Genomic DNA, 20,381 nt, shown 5'->3' on the forward strand with positions numbered 1-20,381 from the left:
TATTTTGTGACTATGAGCCTCTTGAGAGGCTCAAGAAGCAGTATTGTTGTTTGATTTTTAAATAGCCTTTATGAAACTGTTTTATAACTAAATCAGGGTGGTAGAGTACCACGGATGTTTTCAAATATCTGTCTTTGCATTCACTCAAAAAAAAAAAAAACCCACCTTTATTTGTATATCAAATTTGAATGCAACTTACTGCAGACATTTTAGAGATCACCACTCAAAACTCAGAAACCCCTTCTTCATTCATCTCCAACTTTTCTTTGGGGGGGGGGGGGGGGGAATCATCTGAAAGATATTTTTCCTAATAGCCTTAAAGAATCTGCTTTCTTAAACCCAACATGCAACATGAGATAAAGTAGTGAAGAATCGTTGTCCAAGGTCCTCAACACCCTAATGCCATACTTATAAAAACAAGATGTTAAAATGTCAATTTATTTTGCCATTGGTCTAGAATATAATTGTAAAAAGTAAGAGCTACTGCACAATGATGCTCTGATCCTGCTGTTAACACTACTGCGAAGAAGCTCTAAGAATCATTTAGAACTTGCTGAAAGTACAAACACATCCAAATTACCAACAAGGTAAAGGAGGACTGGGCTGTACTCGCTGGGGTGCACTATGATCCCAGGATTTTATGTGCACATCACATCTCTACCTGCAACAATTTGCACTGGTTGCCAGCCCTAGGTACATACAGAACACTAACTGCAGGAGAACTTCACATCCATTTTGTGGTGGTGAGCTCTAGACAGCGCTCAACTGTCTAGACAACTGGTGGCCAACTACAACTGTGGTTCCATCAGGAAGGAAACAACTTTGAGTCCACCAGTATTACACTTTAGTGTAACCCACAAATTTGCACCAAAAAAACCACCCTTGACAGTAACTCAAACAAAGTACAAAGAGCCATGCCAAAAATACTGCAGGAGCTAACTTTCCTCATTAGCACAATTCATTTTTTAATTCTACTTCTACAAGTAAATTTTACTCTGAGACAATAATCTTTTAACACCCTTGCTAGGGTGAAGTGGAAGGAAAAGAAATAAGGAGTACGGGATCATTTGAGCTTCTGTTGCCTCCATGGGCATGCCACATACTGTTACAACTTAATGGGAACATAATCGGCCAGTGAAGTCAGCAAAGCAGCATAACCTGAGTAATACAGCCTGAAACAAAATACAGAAAGGAAAAAAAAAAAACAAAAAACACCAACCCACCAAAAAACAAACCCTTAGTTTGTCAGGCAGTCAGAAAAAGGTCAAGGCCTCACAACATGACAGTGATAGAGCAGTAAGTCTAGGAAGAGTTACGGCCCAGAATCACCACTCTGTTCTCTACAAGACAGAGACAGTGGTTATTCCAGGGTTAAAGAGAGAGTCTGTACAGTCTGTAACTGTATGGTTATCCTCTGGGAAAAGTGAAGCAGGAATGGAAACAGGACCTTGAGGCAAGGTTCTCACACACTGCAGCAGATTTACAGGTTTTACCAGCAGGATATATTATTAAGTCTACCTGCACAAAAGTTAAAACCTTATTAAAAAAAAAAAAAAAAAAAAAAAACCCACATGCATATAAAAATCCAGAGGAATCGCATACATGAAAGAGTGGGAAATGGACCCCCTCTATGCCTTACCATAGAACACCAAATCACACAGGCTTGAAATCCTTTGATTATGAAAACCTCTAAGAAATATTCCTTTGTACTTGTTATAAGGATCTATATCACCACTGAATCAATAATCAGCATTTTTTTGTTCCTTTAAAATACATTGAAACCTTCTGGTAGCTACAAAAGGCTGTGCAGCACCATTAGACTGGCTGGAAACCTGTAACAGGGCTCCTGAAACTACCCGGTTACTTTTGTGAGGAAAACAGAAGCAGAACTGTATGGAATAATTTTTTAATCAAATTTCATCATTTCTACAAATTTGTTTTTTCTTCAGCATGAACACCTACTATGTCTCACTTGATGTACCCATACAAAACCCTGTATGAAGTTCTCTGGGACCATCTACTCATCCCAGTAGCACAACAAGATTTTTAGCTCAGAATTACTAAGCATTCCCTTCCTAAAATTAACCTTCCTTCAGGGCTGTGTTTGGAACAAATACCCAGTAGCAAGTCCTAATAATCCACACATATGTGTGATTTTCATACGTTTCGCTGTACGTTCAGAAAACATCACCCTGAGACGAGAAAAACATCCCCACCCCATGACGCCCGCACATCCTTACTCTTCACCACTGAATTCGGGCACTTTCTCCGCCCGAGGCAGCGCGGCTGTGCCGCAGGGCAGCACAGGGAGCGACCAGCGCTAAGGGGCAGGCTGCCTGCCCCACCTGCTGGTCACTGCCAGCGCTGTGTCATCGCCGAATTGTATTTTAAGATGGATGGGTGGATTCTTAAATCCGTAGTCCTTCCCTAAATTCTAAAATGTTTAGTTAAACGTGATGGGAAGTTCTCGGGAGAGCTTCTCCAATATTCAAGGTGTTAGCGTTTTACACTTCCTCCGAATAAAATCCCCTCCATTTTATGGGATAATTAAATCTAAATAAGGTAATGATTGAAAGTTGCGTTTCATACAATTAACAAAATATGGAGCTGATAAAGTTATTTGTTTAAGCTAGCAAATTTTCGGGACAACCTGTTTGAAAGTTACCAAATTACTACCCCAGAGACCTGAGGGGAAAAAAGAGGAATAAAAGCATTTAAGTAGGCGGGGACAGAAATGCACAGCCATCCAAACCATAAAAAAACCCCAAGCAATTTCCATGGAAGTTACACACACAAAAAAAAAAGTCAGACATAAAGCTGTTATGCAGCAATGATGCTGCATATTCACCTGTGTAATGGGATGCTTTCAGTACAAGTATCTCAAGTTAAATCAGCAAGGAGGTTGGTAAAATATGCTGAAGGAATAACAATAAATATCACTAAACAATCAGGGATTATTACGAAACATTGCAGTCCCCAGTGCTGTGAAAAGCTGGCTTCTCTATGGTCTAGAAACTGAAAAGTATAAATTAACTTTGGCTGGATAAAAAGCATTTATCTTTTTCCTACATAAATGATGTAGTTGTGTTATATTTGACTTTGAATTACACCTTACTGCAGGCTGTTTCTCCCATTCGTTGAGACTGCATTCTGTGCTCCACCCTCCTGCCTACCCTTCCAGTTTAGTACTGTCTGCAAATTTTAACACTGTATATTTTACTCCTTCATCGGAATTATTAATAGAAACACTGAACATGAACAGAGACAGAATGAAGCCTTGCAGAATCCCATTTAACAAACACCAGTTTGACACTGAACCAACCCTAGAGAAGTTTCCAACCCCTTGTTGACACTTTTCAAGAGGCTTAATCTAAATCAATACACTCAAAATAACATAATCCACACTTCATTCATAATCAGTTAGTGCCTCTTCACACCTCATCACAGTAGAGTAACTCCTGAGAAGGGAAGCTCTTCACACCTCATTAGTAATTAAGTACAGCCCACAAACTGACGTACCTTATTCTAAAGTTTTTTTCCTAGTTGCTTTTGAGAACATTAACATAAAATGTCAAAAGATTTACTGTGTTCAAGACCCAGAAATCTATTCTTCTCCTATCTACACAAGCTCTGTTACAGTGTTCTAAAGGAAATCAAATGTATCTGTATTTGAAAAATCCAAGCTTTTGTTACCATGCCTGCGAACAGATTGCTTTTTGCAGTTGCTTAGACTGTAAAGATTTAGCTCATACTAATCAGGAAAAATTTATCTGATGCTGACAGCATTAGATGTTCTCTTAGATCAGTTTTACATGTGCATGGACCACAAGAATGAAGATATAACAAACACTAAATAAACGTGATGTCGTCTTGAAACTAACCATAAGTAAGAAAGACTGCACTAAAATCGGTCCGTTAACCTCCATTCTTTAACAATAAAATGTTTACTGCAACCAATGTCCAAAGCCAGAAAAGGAATATTGAAACAGACCTGCCAATTCTGACTGCGCTGAAGTAATAGCATGCATCACATACACTCAGTGCATCACTGAAAAGAAAGTTAAAAGAACATTTTGTAAATTGCAAATGTAATAAATAAAAAGAACAAAAGAAAGTCTCCTCAAAACACCCACAAAATGATGTGGTCAAGGACCATCAAAATAAAACCCAGTATCATGCCCACAATTTCAGAAAGTTGTTTTTGTTTTAATAGGTTGTATTTCATAGAGAGCACAATTTAAAAATCCTGACAGTACATAAAATACGAATTCCGAGCAAGTTAGAGGAGTTAGAATAGAAGTGGGAGAAAATACTGGGCCAGTGTCAATCAGACCTTTTACTTTAAGCATTGTAATTCTACATCATTTTACGAAAAATTAATAATTGCAAATGTGTTCTATTTATTTAACATAGAATAGATTAGTTAAAGCAGACAGAAACAACAGAAAATTATTCAAGATGACAGATATACAAAGAAATCTGCCATTTGGTAAACCAGCTGGTCATAGTTAGACTCGGATTCATTTTTGAAGGGAGGACACAAAATCTTCAAGTAATCAAGTCAGTTAAATGAACATGCACACTAGTTACAAAAAGACCTAACAAGTGCAAGATCCTTTTTCCTCTTCACAAGGAATAAGAACACTTCTCCTCACGGTTTCTAAACGTTTGAGAGAGGCAGCATCTTGTTTCGAGAGTGGAGCTGGGGAGTTCCTCAGACAGCTATCTCCTCAAGAGCTGACAGAAATCATGAAAGCTTTCATCTTTAAGACTCTGATCCACAGCTGGATCTACTATGCAGGGAATGAGTAAGTCAATTATTTATAAACAAATAGCACCCTGATCTCCTTCTATATTAGCACCCAGCAGAGGAGAACTGACTCAGCAAGTACTGGGTCTTGACAGGTTTTACAAGTAGCACAGCTGATCACTAATTACTAAAAACAAAGAATTACAGTACACTTACAGTAGTGTCAAACATGTGAAGTGGTGTCCAGCCTTTACTGGTCCACAAAAATACTGAGAACCGAATGTGCCACCACTACACTTTCTTCTGTTGTACAGGTCAGAAACAATGTCCTCCTGTAGCTTCAAACACAAGCTTAGGCACCATTAAATTAAAACATCCAAAACACAAAACTGGAAGATGAATAGTGGTTTTAAATAAATGCAACTGACTAAGAAATACTGCTGCCAAAATATTATGCCAATTTCTACTTCAGTGTAAAAACTGTTTATTTCCAAGAGTTTTTAATGAAGTTTGGTTCTATTAACACTCTTATTACATTTCACTGAATCCATTCACCTGTAATTTTACTTGCATTTTACTGCTCTGACCATAGCAGGCTCAACAAATCCAAATCCATTTACTTTAATACAATTTGATGTAGATTTTGTCATAAAGCTTTTCATAATTGAAGACACAATAAAGAAGAAACTTCTCAGGCAACAACTAAAGCTCCAGCAATAAAAAATTACTTAAATATCAAGCTTAGCAGCAATAGTTTTATAAACAATTGGGGTATAAGCAAATAAAATTATAAATTTAGCAGAGCTTTAAAACCATAGAAGAACCTAGACTTAAAATTATTTTCAGGAAATAATACCAGGTCATCTAAATCCTGATTATACAATGCTAGAATGACCCCAATCTAGTAGGAAAATTCCTCCAAAATGCCACGTTGACACCAGCAGTGTGGAAATGCAGAGTGTAATCCTCCATTAATTTTACCCTAGAAAGCAAAAGGGTTAGAATTGCCCTTGAAAATCCTAGATATTACAAAATTATAGCATTCTTAGCCTCTCTTCTCCAGGGAATTTCAAGGCCCATTTGAAAAAAAGACAGGAGATTTTCAGAGAAGACTCCAGCTTCTCAGCACACAGCAAAGAAAGTGATATGATAAGACCACTCACATTCCCCTTATTATTACCTAGCTCTCCAGGTTTGCAATTTACTCATCATCACTTCAGAAGATCTGAGCCTTGTTGCTGAAAGACAGCAGGGTCTCCTTGCACACAAACCGCTTACTCTGGGCCAAGCACACTCTCAATAAGCTGGTGCACTTGTGTAAAACAAGTCACTTTGCTGAACAGAGAGAACCCTAAGGAACTGGGAATAAAAGGGGGTAATTTCCTGCCAGGTAAGAGCTGAATCTGTTTGGAAAACATGGTCTAGCACACAACAAAGACAGTACAAGGGAGCCTGTCTGACCACACAGATGGAAGAAAGAAGAGGAAGGAGGAGGTCCTCCCTGTTTCAGAAGTGGTAAATTATGAGATTGGCTCAGAGGTAACACTAGACATCAGCAGCTGCAGGCTGGCACAGCTGTTGACACTATGGCTGCATTGCTGGAAGCCAGTCCCCTCCAGGCTGCTAAACACAAGATTTGTGGCAGGTGTGCTAAGAGAGCATACAGGGCTTAATATCAAAAGCCTCCAGTACAGGAAGAGTGTTATGCTTAAACACTCTTTAGTAGAGTTCTGGGAAAATCTTAGCTATTGCTTCACTTTTAAAGACCCAACCCATATCAGCCTAGGCCAAAACCAAAGTCACTGTGCTAAACTAAGCTGAAGAGCATATCAAAGTCACTAACACAGTGATCAGGCAAAACATATTGTAAGCTATCCCAAAAGAAAAATTTTAACTGCTTTCTGAAATACTTCGAACAACAATCCAGACAAAGCCACATACATATAACATGATTCCATTCCTGAGTGCACCTTTTAAATTGTGAAGTGGGTCCTGCTGGGTCAACAGTACCAGAGAGAACACAGGTATAAATATACTTCAACTTAGTAAGAAATGGTTGAGAATGACTTCCAAAAAATCAGTCCAGGACGGAAGTTTCCTCAGCTAATACAGGTGCTGAATTTTCCCCCTATGCCTCTGTGGCCTATGAGGGAGCACTATTGTTTCACATCCAGAATCCAAACCCATCTGCACACATCAGTATGAACTCAGCAATTTATATCGCTTACAAGTGAAATTACCAACCAACCCTCTAGGTAACAGCTCCAATCCAGCTGCATCTTTCATCTCCCAAAACACAAGCGCTAAAATGTACCTAAATACAATGACAAGAGGGATGAATATTTTACATTTTTTAAATCCACCAGCAACCATGGGAGTTCTAATATAGATAAAACACTGACTGGGTCCAACTGAAGCCACAGCATCATAAAAGTCAAAGTGAATCTAATCAACGTGATGCTGAAAATGGGGTAGCAGCTGGTCCATCTACATCAGGACTCCCAGCGCTGCCAACACCAATCAGTATTAGGTCATCACTGTAAACTTTTTGCCAATCCAGGGACAACCACGATTTCTATGTTGTAACAATGCTAACAGAAGCAAGACAATCTGAACCTAGTACTGTCAAAGCATTTATAAATGGAAACTGTTTTTAAAGGCGCAGTGTTGATCTCATACCATGGTGGGTTGTAGAAGGCATTTTAACATCTCCACAGGAAACTGAAGGTGTAGTTGTGGTACACTTAGGCACTGCTTTTAATCTGATAAAGCACTTTATAATTGGTCAAAGCACAGCCATCAATTTGCATTAATGACAAATACGTGTTCCAGTGAACCACAAATACCAATTCTGTAAGATGAGCTACACTACCACGTCTTCATTGCTAGTACCACAGGCTGGACAAGTCACACACTCACTTCAACTTCTAATCAACTATGCCAAAAATATTCAGCAATTCTTCATCTCTACTTGCAAACAGGAATGTATTTTTCAGATGCGTTTTTTAACCGAGACTAGTATTTTTCAGCACAAAATTGTAAACGCATTTCGGCCAGAAAAATCCCTCTCTCTGTTTCTACTAGAGCACGTAGGTGCTGGCTGCCGCTGCATCAGGGGAGGAAGAGGGGGGCAGAGGGCGGCCGCAGGTGCCGAGCTGACCAGGGAGGTAACGCTGGCAGGCCCGCCGCCCCGCACCCCTTCCCCGCCACCTCAAACTCGCGGGAGAGGCCGCTGGCGGCGGCTGCCAGCCTGGCTCCGCCTCAGGGAGGAGCAGGGGAGGAGAGGGAAGGGTTGTGCCCCCACCCCGACGGCCGCCCCGGGGCCCCGCCGCGCTCAGCTCCGCCTTCCCCCGCACCCGCGGCGGGCGGGCTCTCCTCCTGCTTACCCGCCGGTGGCGCTGAGCGGCGGGCGCCGCCGCTGCCCCGCGACCTCGAGGCTCTCGCCTGCCCCGGCCCCCGCCTCCTCGCTGCCCGCGAGCGCCGCCTCTTCCCCGGCCCCCGCCTCCTCCGCGGCCGTCCCCGCAGCTTCCTTCGGTCGCCGCCTCGGCCGCCCTCTCCGCGCCGCCGGGCCGCCGCCGGCCGTGCCGGCCACCTTCCCTGCGGGGCCGGCTGCCGCCCCGCTCAGACTGCATGGCTGCTCAGGCGCCCCTACCCCGCGCCGCCTCGGGCCGGCCTGTGCCGCGCCGGTCCCCGCCTCCTCCCGGAAAGAGGCCGCCCGGGGAGGGCGAGCGAGGGAAATGGCGGCGCCCGCGCCCTCAGCAGCTCCCCCTGCCTGCGGCTGGCGCGCGGCCGGGCCAAAGCACGGCAGCGGAGCCCGGCAGCGGCCCCGGCCTTCCCGGGGAGGGGAGCCGCCGTCTGCCCCGCTCCTCCTGGGGCGAGCCCCTGGCAGGCGCCTGCGGAGCGTTTGCCCATGTCCCCTCTGCAAACCTCGACGAGCAAGGAGTGAAAAACAAATAGCTTTCTGCATGTATTTCAAACAAAATGCATTCAATGTTTAGAAAAGAGCACTCCCAACTAAAGCCATACGAATCACAGAATCATTTAAGGCGGAAAACACCTTTAAGATCATTGAGTCCAACCGAAAACTTAACACTGCCAAGTCCACTGCTAAACCACCATGTCCCTAAGCACCACATCTACACCTCTTTTAAACACCTCCAGGGATGGTGACTCCACCACTTCCCTGGGCAGCCTGTTCCAGGGCTTGACAACCCTTTTGGTGAAGAAATTTTTCCTAAGAGCCCATCTAAACCTCCTCTGCCGCAACCTGAGGCCGTTTCCTCTCATCCTATCGCTTGTTACTTAGGAGAAGAGACCAGCACCCACCTCACTACAACCTCCTTTCAGGTAGTTGTAGAGTGATAAGGTCTCCCCTCAGCCTCCTTTTCTCCAGGCTAAACAACCCCAGTTCCCTCAGCTGCTCCGCATAGGACTTGTGCTCTCGACCCTTCACCAGCTTCGTTGCCCTTCTCTCGACACGCTCCAGCACCTCAGTGTCTTTCCTGTAGGGAGGGGCCCAAAACTGAACGCAGTATTTCTGGTGCGGCCTCACCAGTGCCGAGTACAGGGGGACGATCAACTCCCTGCTCCTGCTGGCCACACTATTTCTGATACAGGCCAGGATGCCGTTGGCCTTCTTGGCCACCTGGGCACACTGCTGGCTCATATTCAGCCGGCTGTCAACCAGCACCCCCAGGTCCTTTTCTGCCAGGCAGCTTTCCAGCCACTGTTTCCCAAGCCTGTAGCGCTGCATGGGGTTGTTGTGACCCAAGTGCAGGACCCAAAGTTAGCTTTCTGAAGCAAATGAGGGAAAAAGCAACAAGTCCCAGCTGACAGGGTGTGGCACACAAGCCTGCGCTAAAAGTGAAGCCCATGAGGTGACTCTGCAGCCTCTTTAGGAGCGTCTTGCTCTGAGGACACAGAGCAGGGACACGGGAACAGCTTTGTGATGTAGAGCTAGGCTGGTTTGTCCTGCTCTGCTTGAACTAGGCAGGCACCCCTGCCGTCCTCAGGAAAGTTCACCAGTTCCCTAACAGCAGGCTTGCCTCATCGCTCCTGAGCACGCAGGCTGTCATTTGACAGCACACATTAAAACATCAATCTGGTTTTGCAGGGTTTTTAAACCCAGTAGTCCTTACAGCAAAATGTGACCAAAACTCCCGTACTGTGAAATCATGGGCTATAGTGTCTCTGCACTAGTACCTGTGGTAAGGGCTGCTTAGTTCTGGGGCATAGCGTGCAGCAAATCAGTAAATTAGCTTAGCGTGACTCCAGTGCAACACAAGCAAATAAATCGAGTAACAGGGAGCAGCACTGGCAAGCACATTGCAAAGATAACTGAACGATTTCTTGTGCGGCCAGCACAGGTCTGGCAGACCCAGTGCTGAGCTAGAGCTAATAAAACCTGGCAAACTCAAGCTGTGCCGGCATCTGTGGTGCAATTAATCTGTGACACCAACAATCTGCCTGAAGATAACTGTAAGCTGACTATATGTATAAATTTAACAACTCACATTAATTAATACTTACAGCTAGATTGAAAAAAATATCACTAATATTTGGCAACAAATAGCAAACGCCATTACAACTCACAAGCGTGAAGTTCATGCATCAATAATTATGAGACAGATAGCAAAGTCATGATACTGTACATGTTCATTTTGATTTTGTAATTTAATTTTGATCTCCCTATTATTATCATCTCTTATGATAGACAATTAATATCAATTATGTTACCATAGCACACAGAAGTCCCATTCACAGGCACTATTGCCTTGAGTGATACACAAATAGAGAACAAAAGGTAACACTGCAAAGTGTTAACACAGACCGATGAGACAAAAGATGACAGAGTATGAAGAGATGACACGAATGGTCAACGTGCCAAGAAGAGATCTTTGCATACTAGCAGCTTAGCTACTGTCAATTTTTGTGGGCATCACAGTAAAACAACCCATTAGGGAGGGAAGGATTTTCATTATGATAATGAGAGTGCTTTTTATTTAGAAATTAATTATAGTTTCTATACCATATTACCAGTGTTCCTCCCGCCCATGTCAGTTCAAACCAAGAACAATTGTGTCAGGACAATTTCTGCTTCTCCTGTTGCTCTGAAGTCAGCAATCCACATGGGGTAGCTTCAGCAGTCTTTCCTCCTAAATCCTAATGTTAGGGAGAGTAAGTGACCTAAGAGGGACACACGCTTGCTACCTATGGCAAAAGACGAAGCGTTACAGGCCACAGCACCTAGGCAATTTCCAGTCTCCCCTCTTCTGAGAAAAGTGTCATCTGGCAAAAAAAGGCAGAAAGTTCAAACAATCTCCTATAATCATCCTAAGTGGCCGCTCAACCCCCAGCGTTAGGCAAATGTAGAAGTTAGTAGATGTTTATCCATGTGCCTGACATTCATAGCTCGTGCCTTTTTAATACCATCTCTAGCCTTTGCTGAAATCTTGCAACTTGCAAAAAAGTCTTGAGCCCTGGCAGTGTTTTGGGTACGTTAGCTGTCAAGGCCCGGACCGCAGCCCTGTTCTAGGAGTGCCGTTGCCTATGTTAGAGTTTAGCTGGCTAAGTCCAAGGTCAGCTGCTCTGCTGATAAGACCTGTTGTGAAGAAAGCTAGAAGTGAGGGCCTCCCTCTCCTTTCCCTTGGGAACTGCTTTTAAGCTGAGGCTGTACCACTGGCCCTTGCCTGTGCTACATCGCAGCTGGGTGGCAGCTACATCTACACCTGGTCTCCTACCTCCTTGATCCTGACTCTGATCCTGACTTGGGGCTGCTGGCTGGGCTTCCTGGCCTGGTCTCGGACTTGCGTTATCACTATGGACTTGCTGTGCAATCACCGGACTATGTCTGACCCTGATTACTGTCTCTGGCCCTGATCATAAACCAAATGTGCTAAATGTGCTGCTCCATATCCTGCTGCTTCTTGGTGATGTCTCTGCTCCCACCTGCCTTGGTATCATGCTCCACCCATGGCTCACCTTCCCCTGCAGAGCAGCTGGCCCCTGCTGCCCCCTGACATTGCCACACTTAACCCATTACTGCACTGCCACGCTTAAAAATTTAATCACACAGAGCTGTTGACATGCAGAACAACTGTGCTGACTGTCCACAGAAAAAGCACCATAAGCCACATGAGGTAGCAGAGACACACAGATTAATCTCTCACAGCTCAGCTACCTATCACAGCCATGCAGCTGCTCCACACACCTTTGTTTCACATTAAATGAGTTCCTACATTTCAAGGTTGTGTAAAGATTTGTAAAGCCAGCGCACCCAGCCATCAGGACAGTTCTGACTTGGGGGAAGTCTTTGCAGAATGCAGAACCAGGATGAAATTTCTTTCCTTGCATGGGGCTCGTTAGGACTGCTGTGGCACTTGAGCTGTTCTTGACTGCTAGACTGGCTCTGGAGGCTGTAGAGGGCCAAGCGTACAGATGGTCAACATGCATATATTATGATTATTATTAGGCTGCAAGGCCTATACATGAACTAGAATCCTGTTGAATTAGGTTCAGTATACATTGTGTAAAAACAGAATACAGATGCACAAACATCTAAATGTAAGACAGGAGGTGACAGAGACACACAGATGGAGGAGAACCATTTTGGGTAGTAGGGTAGACAGTGGTCTCAGTACACCAGGAAACGTACCATTATCGAATTTCATCACAACAAGAGCTAATCGTTAGGGAGGGTTTGAAGAAGAAAGATGATACACTTCTGTGGATATTTAGGAGACCTGGGACAAAAGTGAAGGAAACAATGAAAGCAAATAAGAGGACAATGAAAGAAAAAAAGATGCTTTTCTGAAAATTCAGCAAGTGGCTATAAAATATTGATGTATTCAGCTGATGAGAGACAGGACCCAACTACTTGGTACAAAAGATAGATGATGACATGTGGGAAAGGGATAAGCTGTGAAAGCTTGCAGTTAATAAAAGACACTTGCCAAGACCAAAGAAAATAATGTTCTGACAGTTAGGATGAAAGATGAAAACACAGAGGAGTGGTGTGGATGGTTAGGGAGGACCAAATAATAGAGATCTGATGCAGAGAGAGTCCTGAAGACTTAGAGTTGGACCTTAAAAGGTGATTTATGTGATAATTTTAGCTGAACCTGTGTCTGCTTTGAAAAAAGGGGATTGTCTTACTAGTTTTATACTGGCTAGATGCCCAACAAAAAAACTGTTAATAATTTATCTGTCTCAAAAAACTAACTACTATTTGACTATTCCAAAATTACACAGTCTTGCAAGATTAAGCATCAAACAAGTGATTAGCATCATCTGATGTGATAGAATGACTCAAAAAACAGCAGATACCTGTGAAAGAACCAAATTGCCTGATTCAGGCATGCATTCAATGGGACGAGAAAACAACAGTGAAGAATGTAGGAAGGGGTGGACATCAGAAGCATGTACGCATTGACAGAGTGACAGTGGTGCCATTTCTACCTCTCACTGCTTATGCAAGTATTAAATTGGTTTTGTTGCATTGTTTGTCACTGTGGTCATCTATTGCTGCTTCCTCTTCAGTTTACTCCTTTCTATCCTCAACCCTACTATTCACTCACCCAAACTACCCAAACTGCACTTCCACACCTCACCCAATCAGTCTCCTCTGGCCCAAGATCTCTAAATAGAGAAAAGTCTTTTCTGCCTAACTTATTTTTCCAAAAACATCTTCTTGGCTTTGCCTGCTTCCTTAACGCAAAGATTCCCCCTCAGTTGCCCCAACCACTTCTAACACCTAATTGTTTCCCACTGCCACCATGCCAGCGTGGTTCCTAACTCCCTGTGCATCCTCAGTTTCCTCCTACTCTCTTTCTGATGTTGGTGACTTCTCCAAATTTTCCAAAGATAATTTGTGAAATCTTGACACCTTCTACATAGTAGTGTAGGAAACACCACAGTGACTCACTGTCTCACTGCACTGCAAAACTTTAAATGTCTGTCTAAGAATATGTGGAGTGTCTCCTAAGGTATTCAAAATATAAGACCTGGCGTGATTGACTGCCTTAAGAAACAATAGTTGTTTTGATTGCATTTCAAAATTTCATAAGATGCCAGAGTACATTGTCCTAGAATGTACATTTATGTGTTTTAGTTATGTTCACAATGGTAGAAACAATAGTCAAAATGCAAAAAGAGAACACAAATAATTTGATAGATTGTTTTAGAAGTTTTTTATGGCAACTCTAATGGAAGTCTGTGCTATTTAATGAGCTTCTTTCTTTTTCTGTTTTTCCCTTTGATCTTTAGAGCTGTCTCCAAAAGAATATTTCCGAGTACAGAAAGCAATATGCAACAGTGCTAAGATCCTGATGACAATACACCAAGAACAAGAATGGAAGTAAATTTATTCAGCAATTCTACTGTTGTAAACAGTTCATCCATCAACCATAAGCAGTTAGAAGGGCATAGCCTCTGGGAAGTCATTACTATTGCCACTGTAACTGCAATTGTAAGTTTAATAACCATAGTGGGAAATATTCTTGTAATGATATCCTTCAAGGTTAACAGTCAGCTCAAAACTGTCAACAATTATTACTTGCTCAGCCTTGCCTGTGCAGATCTCATCATTGGAATATTTTCTATGAACCTTTATACGTCCTATATACTCATAGGGCATTGGTCTCTTGGAAGCCTTGCCTGTGACCTGTGGCTAGCACTGGACTATGTAGCTAGCAACGCCTCAGTAATGAACCTCCTAGTCATCAGTTTTGACAGGTATTTTTCCATCACAAGGCCTTTAACTTACAGGGCCAAACGCACGCCCAAAAGAGCTGGCATCATGATTGGTCTGGCTTGGCTAATTTCCTTTGTGTTGTGGGCACCCGTAATCTTGTGCTGGCAGTATTTTGTGGGTGAAAGAACAGTACCACCTGAAGAGTGCCAGATACAATTTTTATATGAGCCTATTATCACCTTTGGTACTGCAATTGCTGCTTTTTACATCCCAGTGTCCGTGATGACCATTCTGTATTGCCGCATCTATAAAGAGACAGAGAAACGTACCAAGGACCTTGCTGAACTGCAGGGTTCAGAGTCTGTGGCAGAGTTTGAGATGATAAAGCCTCAGAAAGTTCTCCTGAAGTCTTGCTTCAGTTGCAAGCAACAAAACTTAGTCAAAAGAGAGAGGTGTCAGGCTTCCTGGTCTTCATCTAGTCGAAGTACGTCAGCTACTGTGAAAGCTTCTCAGGCAGGGAGTACTTGTAATGACTGGGCTAAGGCTGACCAGTTAACCACCTGCAGCAGCTACGCATCTTCAGAAGAGGAGGATAAACTTGCCGCTGATTCAGTTTTCCAAGTAACTTACAAAAGTCCATCTAAAGGTAAGGCAGAAGAGTTTAATGAGAGTACGGATGTTGTTGTCAAAGACCAACCTGAAGAAAATGATTTTGAGAACCAGAAATATTTTTTGTCACCTGCCAAAGGCCACGTACAAAACAGTAAAAAATGTGTGGCCTATAAATTCCGGTTGGTGGTTAAGGCTGATGGCACCCAGGAAGCCAACAATTGTTGCCGTAAAGTAAAAATAACTCCTTGTTCTGCTGCTCTGTCAAAGGATCCTTCCATCAAAAGCATGGATCCAAATATAAATAACCAAATCACCAAAAGGAAACGGATGGTTCTTATAAAGGAACGCAAAGCAGCACAGACTTTAAGTGCCATTCTTTTGGCTTTTATCATCACATGGACTCCCTACAATATCATGGTTTTGGTCTCCACATTCTGCTCTGACTGCATTCCCTTGACACTGTGGCACCTTGGATATTGGCTATGCTATGTGAACAGCACTGTTAACCCCATTTGTTATGCCCTCTGTAACAAAACTTTCAGGAAAACTTTTAAGATGCTGCTTTTCTGCCAGTGGAAAAAGAAAAAAGTGGAAGAGAAACTATACTGGCAGGGCAATACCAGACTGCCATAATTGCTCTTATGTAGGGGATAAGGGGGAAAATAGATATTGACGTAACCTGGTTAATTGACTGTAATTCTGTCTTTTCAAAGCTGTTGCTTTATATGTCTGGGGGTTAAAAAAATTCTGCAGAAAAGTAAAATTTTGCATGAAAGTAGCGTGCTTGGGATAAAGAAGTCAGTGGCTGCTGTGAGCAACACAGGGTGGTTTTGATTATGCAGTCGATCTGCATTAAAGTTACTACGTTTGGGGTCTTCTGTCCTTTCTTTCAGCCTGAGAATATGTAGAGCAAATTATAAACCACTAGAAATTAGAGTGGGATGGTCATCCAGTCATCAGGTTAGATCACCCAGTCTATCTCCCTGTAGTGCAGATCTGTTCTTCCTATAGTTCCTTTCTAGCGTACTGTCTATTTAGTGTTCAGTGTACCAAGCAATGGAGGTTGTACTACTTCTGTTTTGAGAATTTTCCACCTGCTGTTGGAATGAAACAAGGACTATTTAAAGGGGGAAATGCTGTCATCCCCAATACTAAACAGTTAGGGAGATTCATAATACTCCAAATGAACACACATATAGGAGAATGTAATACTGAGAAAATTTCCACTTTAAGGGTGACTTTTGTGGAGACATAGGAAGGGCTCATAGTGGAGGAAACAGGTAATGTATTTTGCATATGAAGAAGCCTGTCCCAGTGTCAATTCCATCATGCAAGTCACTGTCATCTGTAAAAAATAGTGATGGTTAGCAGATATCTCCAAACTTCTCCCTTTCCCAATGTCTCTGAAGGAAATTTTTAAATTTTATGTGACAGTGACAATGGTACAAATCAGAACTGACTGTAAAGCATAATGGATGTAGTCTATCTACTTCGCAACACAAGGAAAGTCTTTTTTGCAATCTCCTATGTTGCACTTCCCCTTGCCCCAAAAGTTTCCGTTACTGATGAAATGATGCAGAAGAAGAGAAAAATATGTATTGGTGCCCTGTGCATTTACCTATATATTATGAAATTATTATAAACAGTGACAAAATCGGCATCTCTGAAAGAAGAAAGATTTTTAAAGTAATTTTTTAATATTTCTATAAAACTATTAAGGACACTTTGCACTTTCATAGCACTTTTAATCTTTAAATAGCTTTACAAATACTAGTCAACATGAGGTGTTTGGAAACATAAGTTATCTCCAGTCACTATCTTTTGGTCCAGCAGAACCATATCTGCTACAGTACTGGGGGCTGGAATCAACCCCTCTGACAGCTGTGGCTTCTGGGACTGGGCTGCACTGGCCTGGTCACAATGAGCTGAGACTCTGGCCACTAGCTGAGGTTTGCTGGGGTTTTGGGGCTGTGGTGAGGACGCTTCTGTGGCAGGGTTGAACTGCACGTGCCTGTCTGATGTCTGTGTTAGATTGGCAGGAGTCCTGCAGCATTGACCGAGTGCGTGAATAAGCGAGGGGCTGCCTTCAGCAGAAGGCCGTTGGAACAGAGCTGGTGACCCAGCTCCTTGTGGTAGGAACAAACATGAAGCCTCAGAAAAGGCCACAAGTTAGTGGCGACAGGAGTCATAAGGAATGAAGTCCTAAAGTAAGAAAACGTTTATGAGTAAATGAGAAAGACCTCCATGTCCACAAAGTTCAGATTCAGTTCTAGCCTTTCTACCAAAATTCAGGGTGAGATGCTCCGGAATATTAGTTCGGGCCAATCTTCATGTTATATCTACTATGCGCTTTAGTGGGACGTTGCAGTAGTGACATGACCCAGTTGCACTTTTCAGGGATTGTATTAGTCATCCTGAATGTACCATTGCTCTCAGTGAAATTGTTCGTATAATTTATTAAATTATCATACCATCAAAATGTTTCCCTACAGATAAATAATTCCTCCATGTCAACAACCACAGTAGAAGTAATTAATATTTTTTATCCCCAATCTCCAGAGGGGAAAATTGTGTCAGTGAAAGATTAGCAGTGTAGTAATATAAAAATATGTTCTCTAAATTCACATGATTGATTTTGTAACACACCATACTGTGCCTATTATTTTTTGTGCATTAGCATATGATTGCTTAGTAAAGGAAAGTATGGGTCTTTATAAAGACCCTTTCATCAACTTTCCTCTGTCACTATCCAGAGCTTTTCCTGTGTACAGTAACTATGTACAAGCTGGTTATTATAGTGGGTTTATTTTATATTACATTGGATCAGACATTCAGTAAACTGTGTTTGATTTTTAGCAAATGAATGTGTCCCTCTGTGGCACAAGCTGTAGTTAAAGGCAAAATTTATGAGGTAGTAACATTTCCTGCTAGCTGCAGTGTTGTTGCTAAAGTAAAGCATTGGCTTCTGCTGAAATTAAATGGGATATTTTTTGTCAGTTTTGGCTTCTGTTGAACAAGAGTGTTCTGTAAATGTTTATGGACTCTGTGCTCAGTAAACAGAATACATGGTGATGGATGCAACAACGTTGGTTCAATGTAATTGTGAAATATGTGCTCAAACTATGCTGCTAGCACTTCACTGTATGACACGTTACATGGTCAAATATGGGTACATTGTAAATACCTAGAATTATATAAAAAGGTGTGTGCTGCTTTATTGTTAGGTAGGATGTTTATTCTTTAAAAAAATCAAAACCACAAAAAGAAAAACATGATCCTCATCAGAGGATTAGTTAGTACTTAATTATATTTTGTTTTCAAATTATATTTTGTACATTTAAAAAGTGTTGTGGGACTTTCACAGTGTAGAACAATCTTGTTATCTGTATTTCTGTCTTTTTAATGAACCTTTTACTGATCCTATAATCGATTATGGTCATGGTCATGGACTGGTGAAAATATCTTTTTTTGTAAAATTACGTTTTATTTATACATAATTACATACACATACATATATATAGATATATAGTGTATATATATCCCTAACTAAGCTTTTCAGAGACCCAGTACACTTTAATATTTTTTAATTTTCCCACAGACTGGGAGTATAATTTTTGTCTCTCCCTTTTCATACATACCAGCCTCCCTGTACATTCTGGATCGCCATAAATTATCAAGTAACATTCATTTCCTGTAAATATAATTTGTTTGTAGATAAATACTTGGAAGAGTTCCCAGGATTTTTGAATGGGTATAGAACACCTAGCTAGTGTTGTGCACTTTCTGTGACTACTTAGTACAGAGTGAAGAGCTTGGCAAAAGACAGAAGGTAAAGATAGAACATAAATGCAGGGGTTTCCTTTATAGAAAAAATCCTGTTGAATTGAGGAAGGATGAAATCAAAAGGGTTATAGAGGAAATACTGTAAGAACCTGTAAAATATTTTGCCATTAATTATATAATTCAATTGCTAATCATGGTTATCCTACTAAACTATGCATGTCAATTAGTAACTGCTATTAATTGTTGAAAGTTATTTTTATATGTGAATTTTTGTTCCTCATCTCTATTGTACCCATGAGACCTGCACTGAAATATATGGACTTGATGAGTCTAGATCCAGAGACAGTGATGCACTTCAAAGCAAAATCCTTAATTGTACTTCCTTATCACCCTTTAGATATTGTTACAGTTTTAGAGCTGAGTCTCATGAAAAGTCGTCATCTCTAATTTAATTATTCTGATCATTTATCTCCCACATAGGGCTTTTCTCAGAAATCTGTGACATTGCCTCCTTGTCATATTTGATAGATGACCTGAACATGTCAAACTAACTGATAAATCCTAATGCAAATGTAGCTGAGGATAGTCACATACCTGAAGGAATAAAAATGTTCTCTGGGATGTGGAAAGTATGTTAAATTTAAATGAGAAGTCATTACAACAATTAAAGAATCCCATATCAGTCTGGAAGATGCTGCTTTCTTGTAGAACGCAATTGTTATGAAACTGGATACCCAGTTTGAAACTGAATTGAATACCTGTGGACTTTTTTCAGATTCTGGATTTTGAACAGAATTTTGTAAGATGCTTCTTTACTTGTGGTAGGAAACAGTTTCCAAATCACACCTTCATAGTTTGGGATTCCCAAAATCTTCACACTGAAGGAGAATTTTTGGATGCTTCTTCTTTAAAGTTACTCTGTAATTTTTAGGGGACATACATACTTCTGCCTTCTCTGGATTCTTTGCTCTAGGAAAACAAACAAACAAACTGAATGGTGTAACTTTCCTCTGAAATTAATTTTCTTTGCTTTCTATAGAGATAGAAATAATATGAAGGAATCACTTGGGCGTGGTGAGAAACAAATACCTGTTTCCTCAGTTGTACACAACAATCAAGCTGGAGTTACCATTTGCTGTGACCTGTGCATCTAGGTGCCCCTCTCTTGGAAAGGACTCTGCCCAAAAACCTCCATACTGCTTACTTCTTTTTGATATTACAGAAAGGTGTTTTTTTAAAAAAAAATCCCAACACCCCACATTCACTACTTTTATGAGCTACAGACCATTACAGGTCAGAACCTCCCTTTGAAAGGCTCCAGTGTTTGCCTTGGGGACTCCAAGGGCTCCATCAGCTCCTGAAATGCTGCCACAGCCGCTGGGTGGTCAGTGGCTTCTCCATTTTGAAATGCCCTTCCAAACCTGAACTCCAAAAAGGGATGCTGTGTCTTTCCACTTAAATACTTGGTTTTCCTTCTACCAAATCAGAAAGAGGCCATTTATTTCTTATGCGGTCATCCCAAATCTCCATTGCTGCCTTTTGTAC

The 20,381-nt window shown here is 41.8% G+C and overlaps 2 protein-coding genes across 3 annotated transcripts in view; one reads left to right on the plus strand and one right to left on the minus strand.

Annotated features, from left to right (window-relative positions):
• Positions 1 to 8,465, minus strand: part of AVEN (apoptosis and caspase activation inhibitor) — a 101,427-nt gene extending 92,962 nt beyond the window's left edge. Inside the window, exon 1 of the mRNA XM_029998716.2 lies at positions 8,137 to 8,465. Within this exon, the coding sequence (XP_029854576.1) occupies positions 8,137 to 8,382 (246 nt within the window). The 5' untranslated portion in view covers positions 8,383 to 8,465. The remainder of the gene's footprint in view (positions 1 to 8,136) is intronic.
• CHRM5 (cholinergic receptor muscarinic 5) overlaps positions 1 to 19,526 on the plus strand; it is a 53,210-nt gene extending 33,684 nt beyond the window's left edge. For both annotated transcript variants that reach the window (XM_029998692.1, XM_029998701.1), the window contains one exon: positions 14,015 to 19,526. In XM_029998692.1, coding sequence (XP_029854552.1) covers positions 14,100 to 15,686 — 1,587 coding nt within the window. In that variant the 5' untranslated portion in view covers positions 14,015 to 14,099 and the 3' untranslated portion in view covers positions 15,687 to 19,526. The remainder of the gene's footprint in view (positions 1 to 14,014) is intronic.
• The last annotated feature ends 855 nt before the right edge of the window (positions 19,527 to 20,381 follow it).

Source organism: Aquila chrysaetos, chromosome 2, assembly GCF_900496995.4.
Source record: "Aquila chrysaetos chrysaetos chromosome 2, bAquChr1.4, whole genome shotgun sequence".
NCBI lineage: Eukaryota > Metazoa > Chordata > Aves > Accipitriformes > Accipitridae > Aquila > Aquila chrysaetos.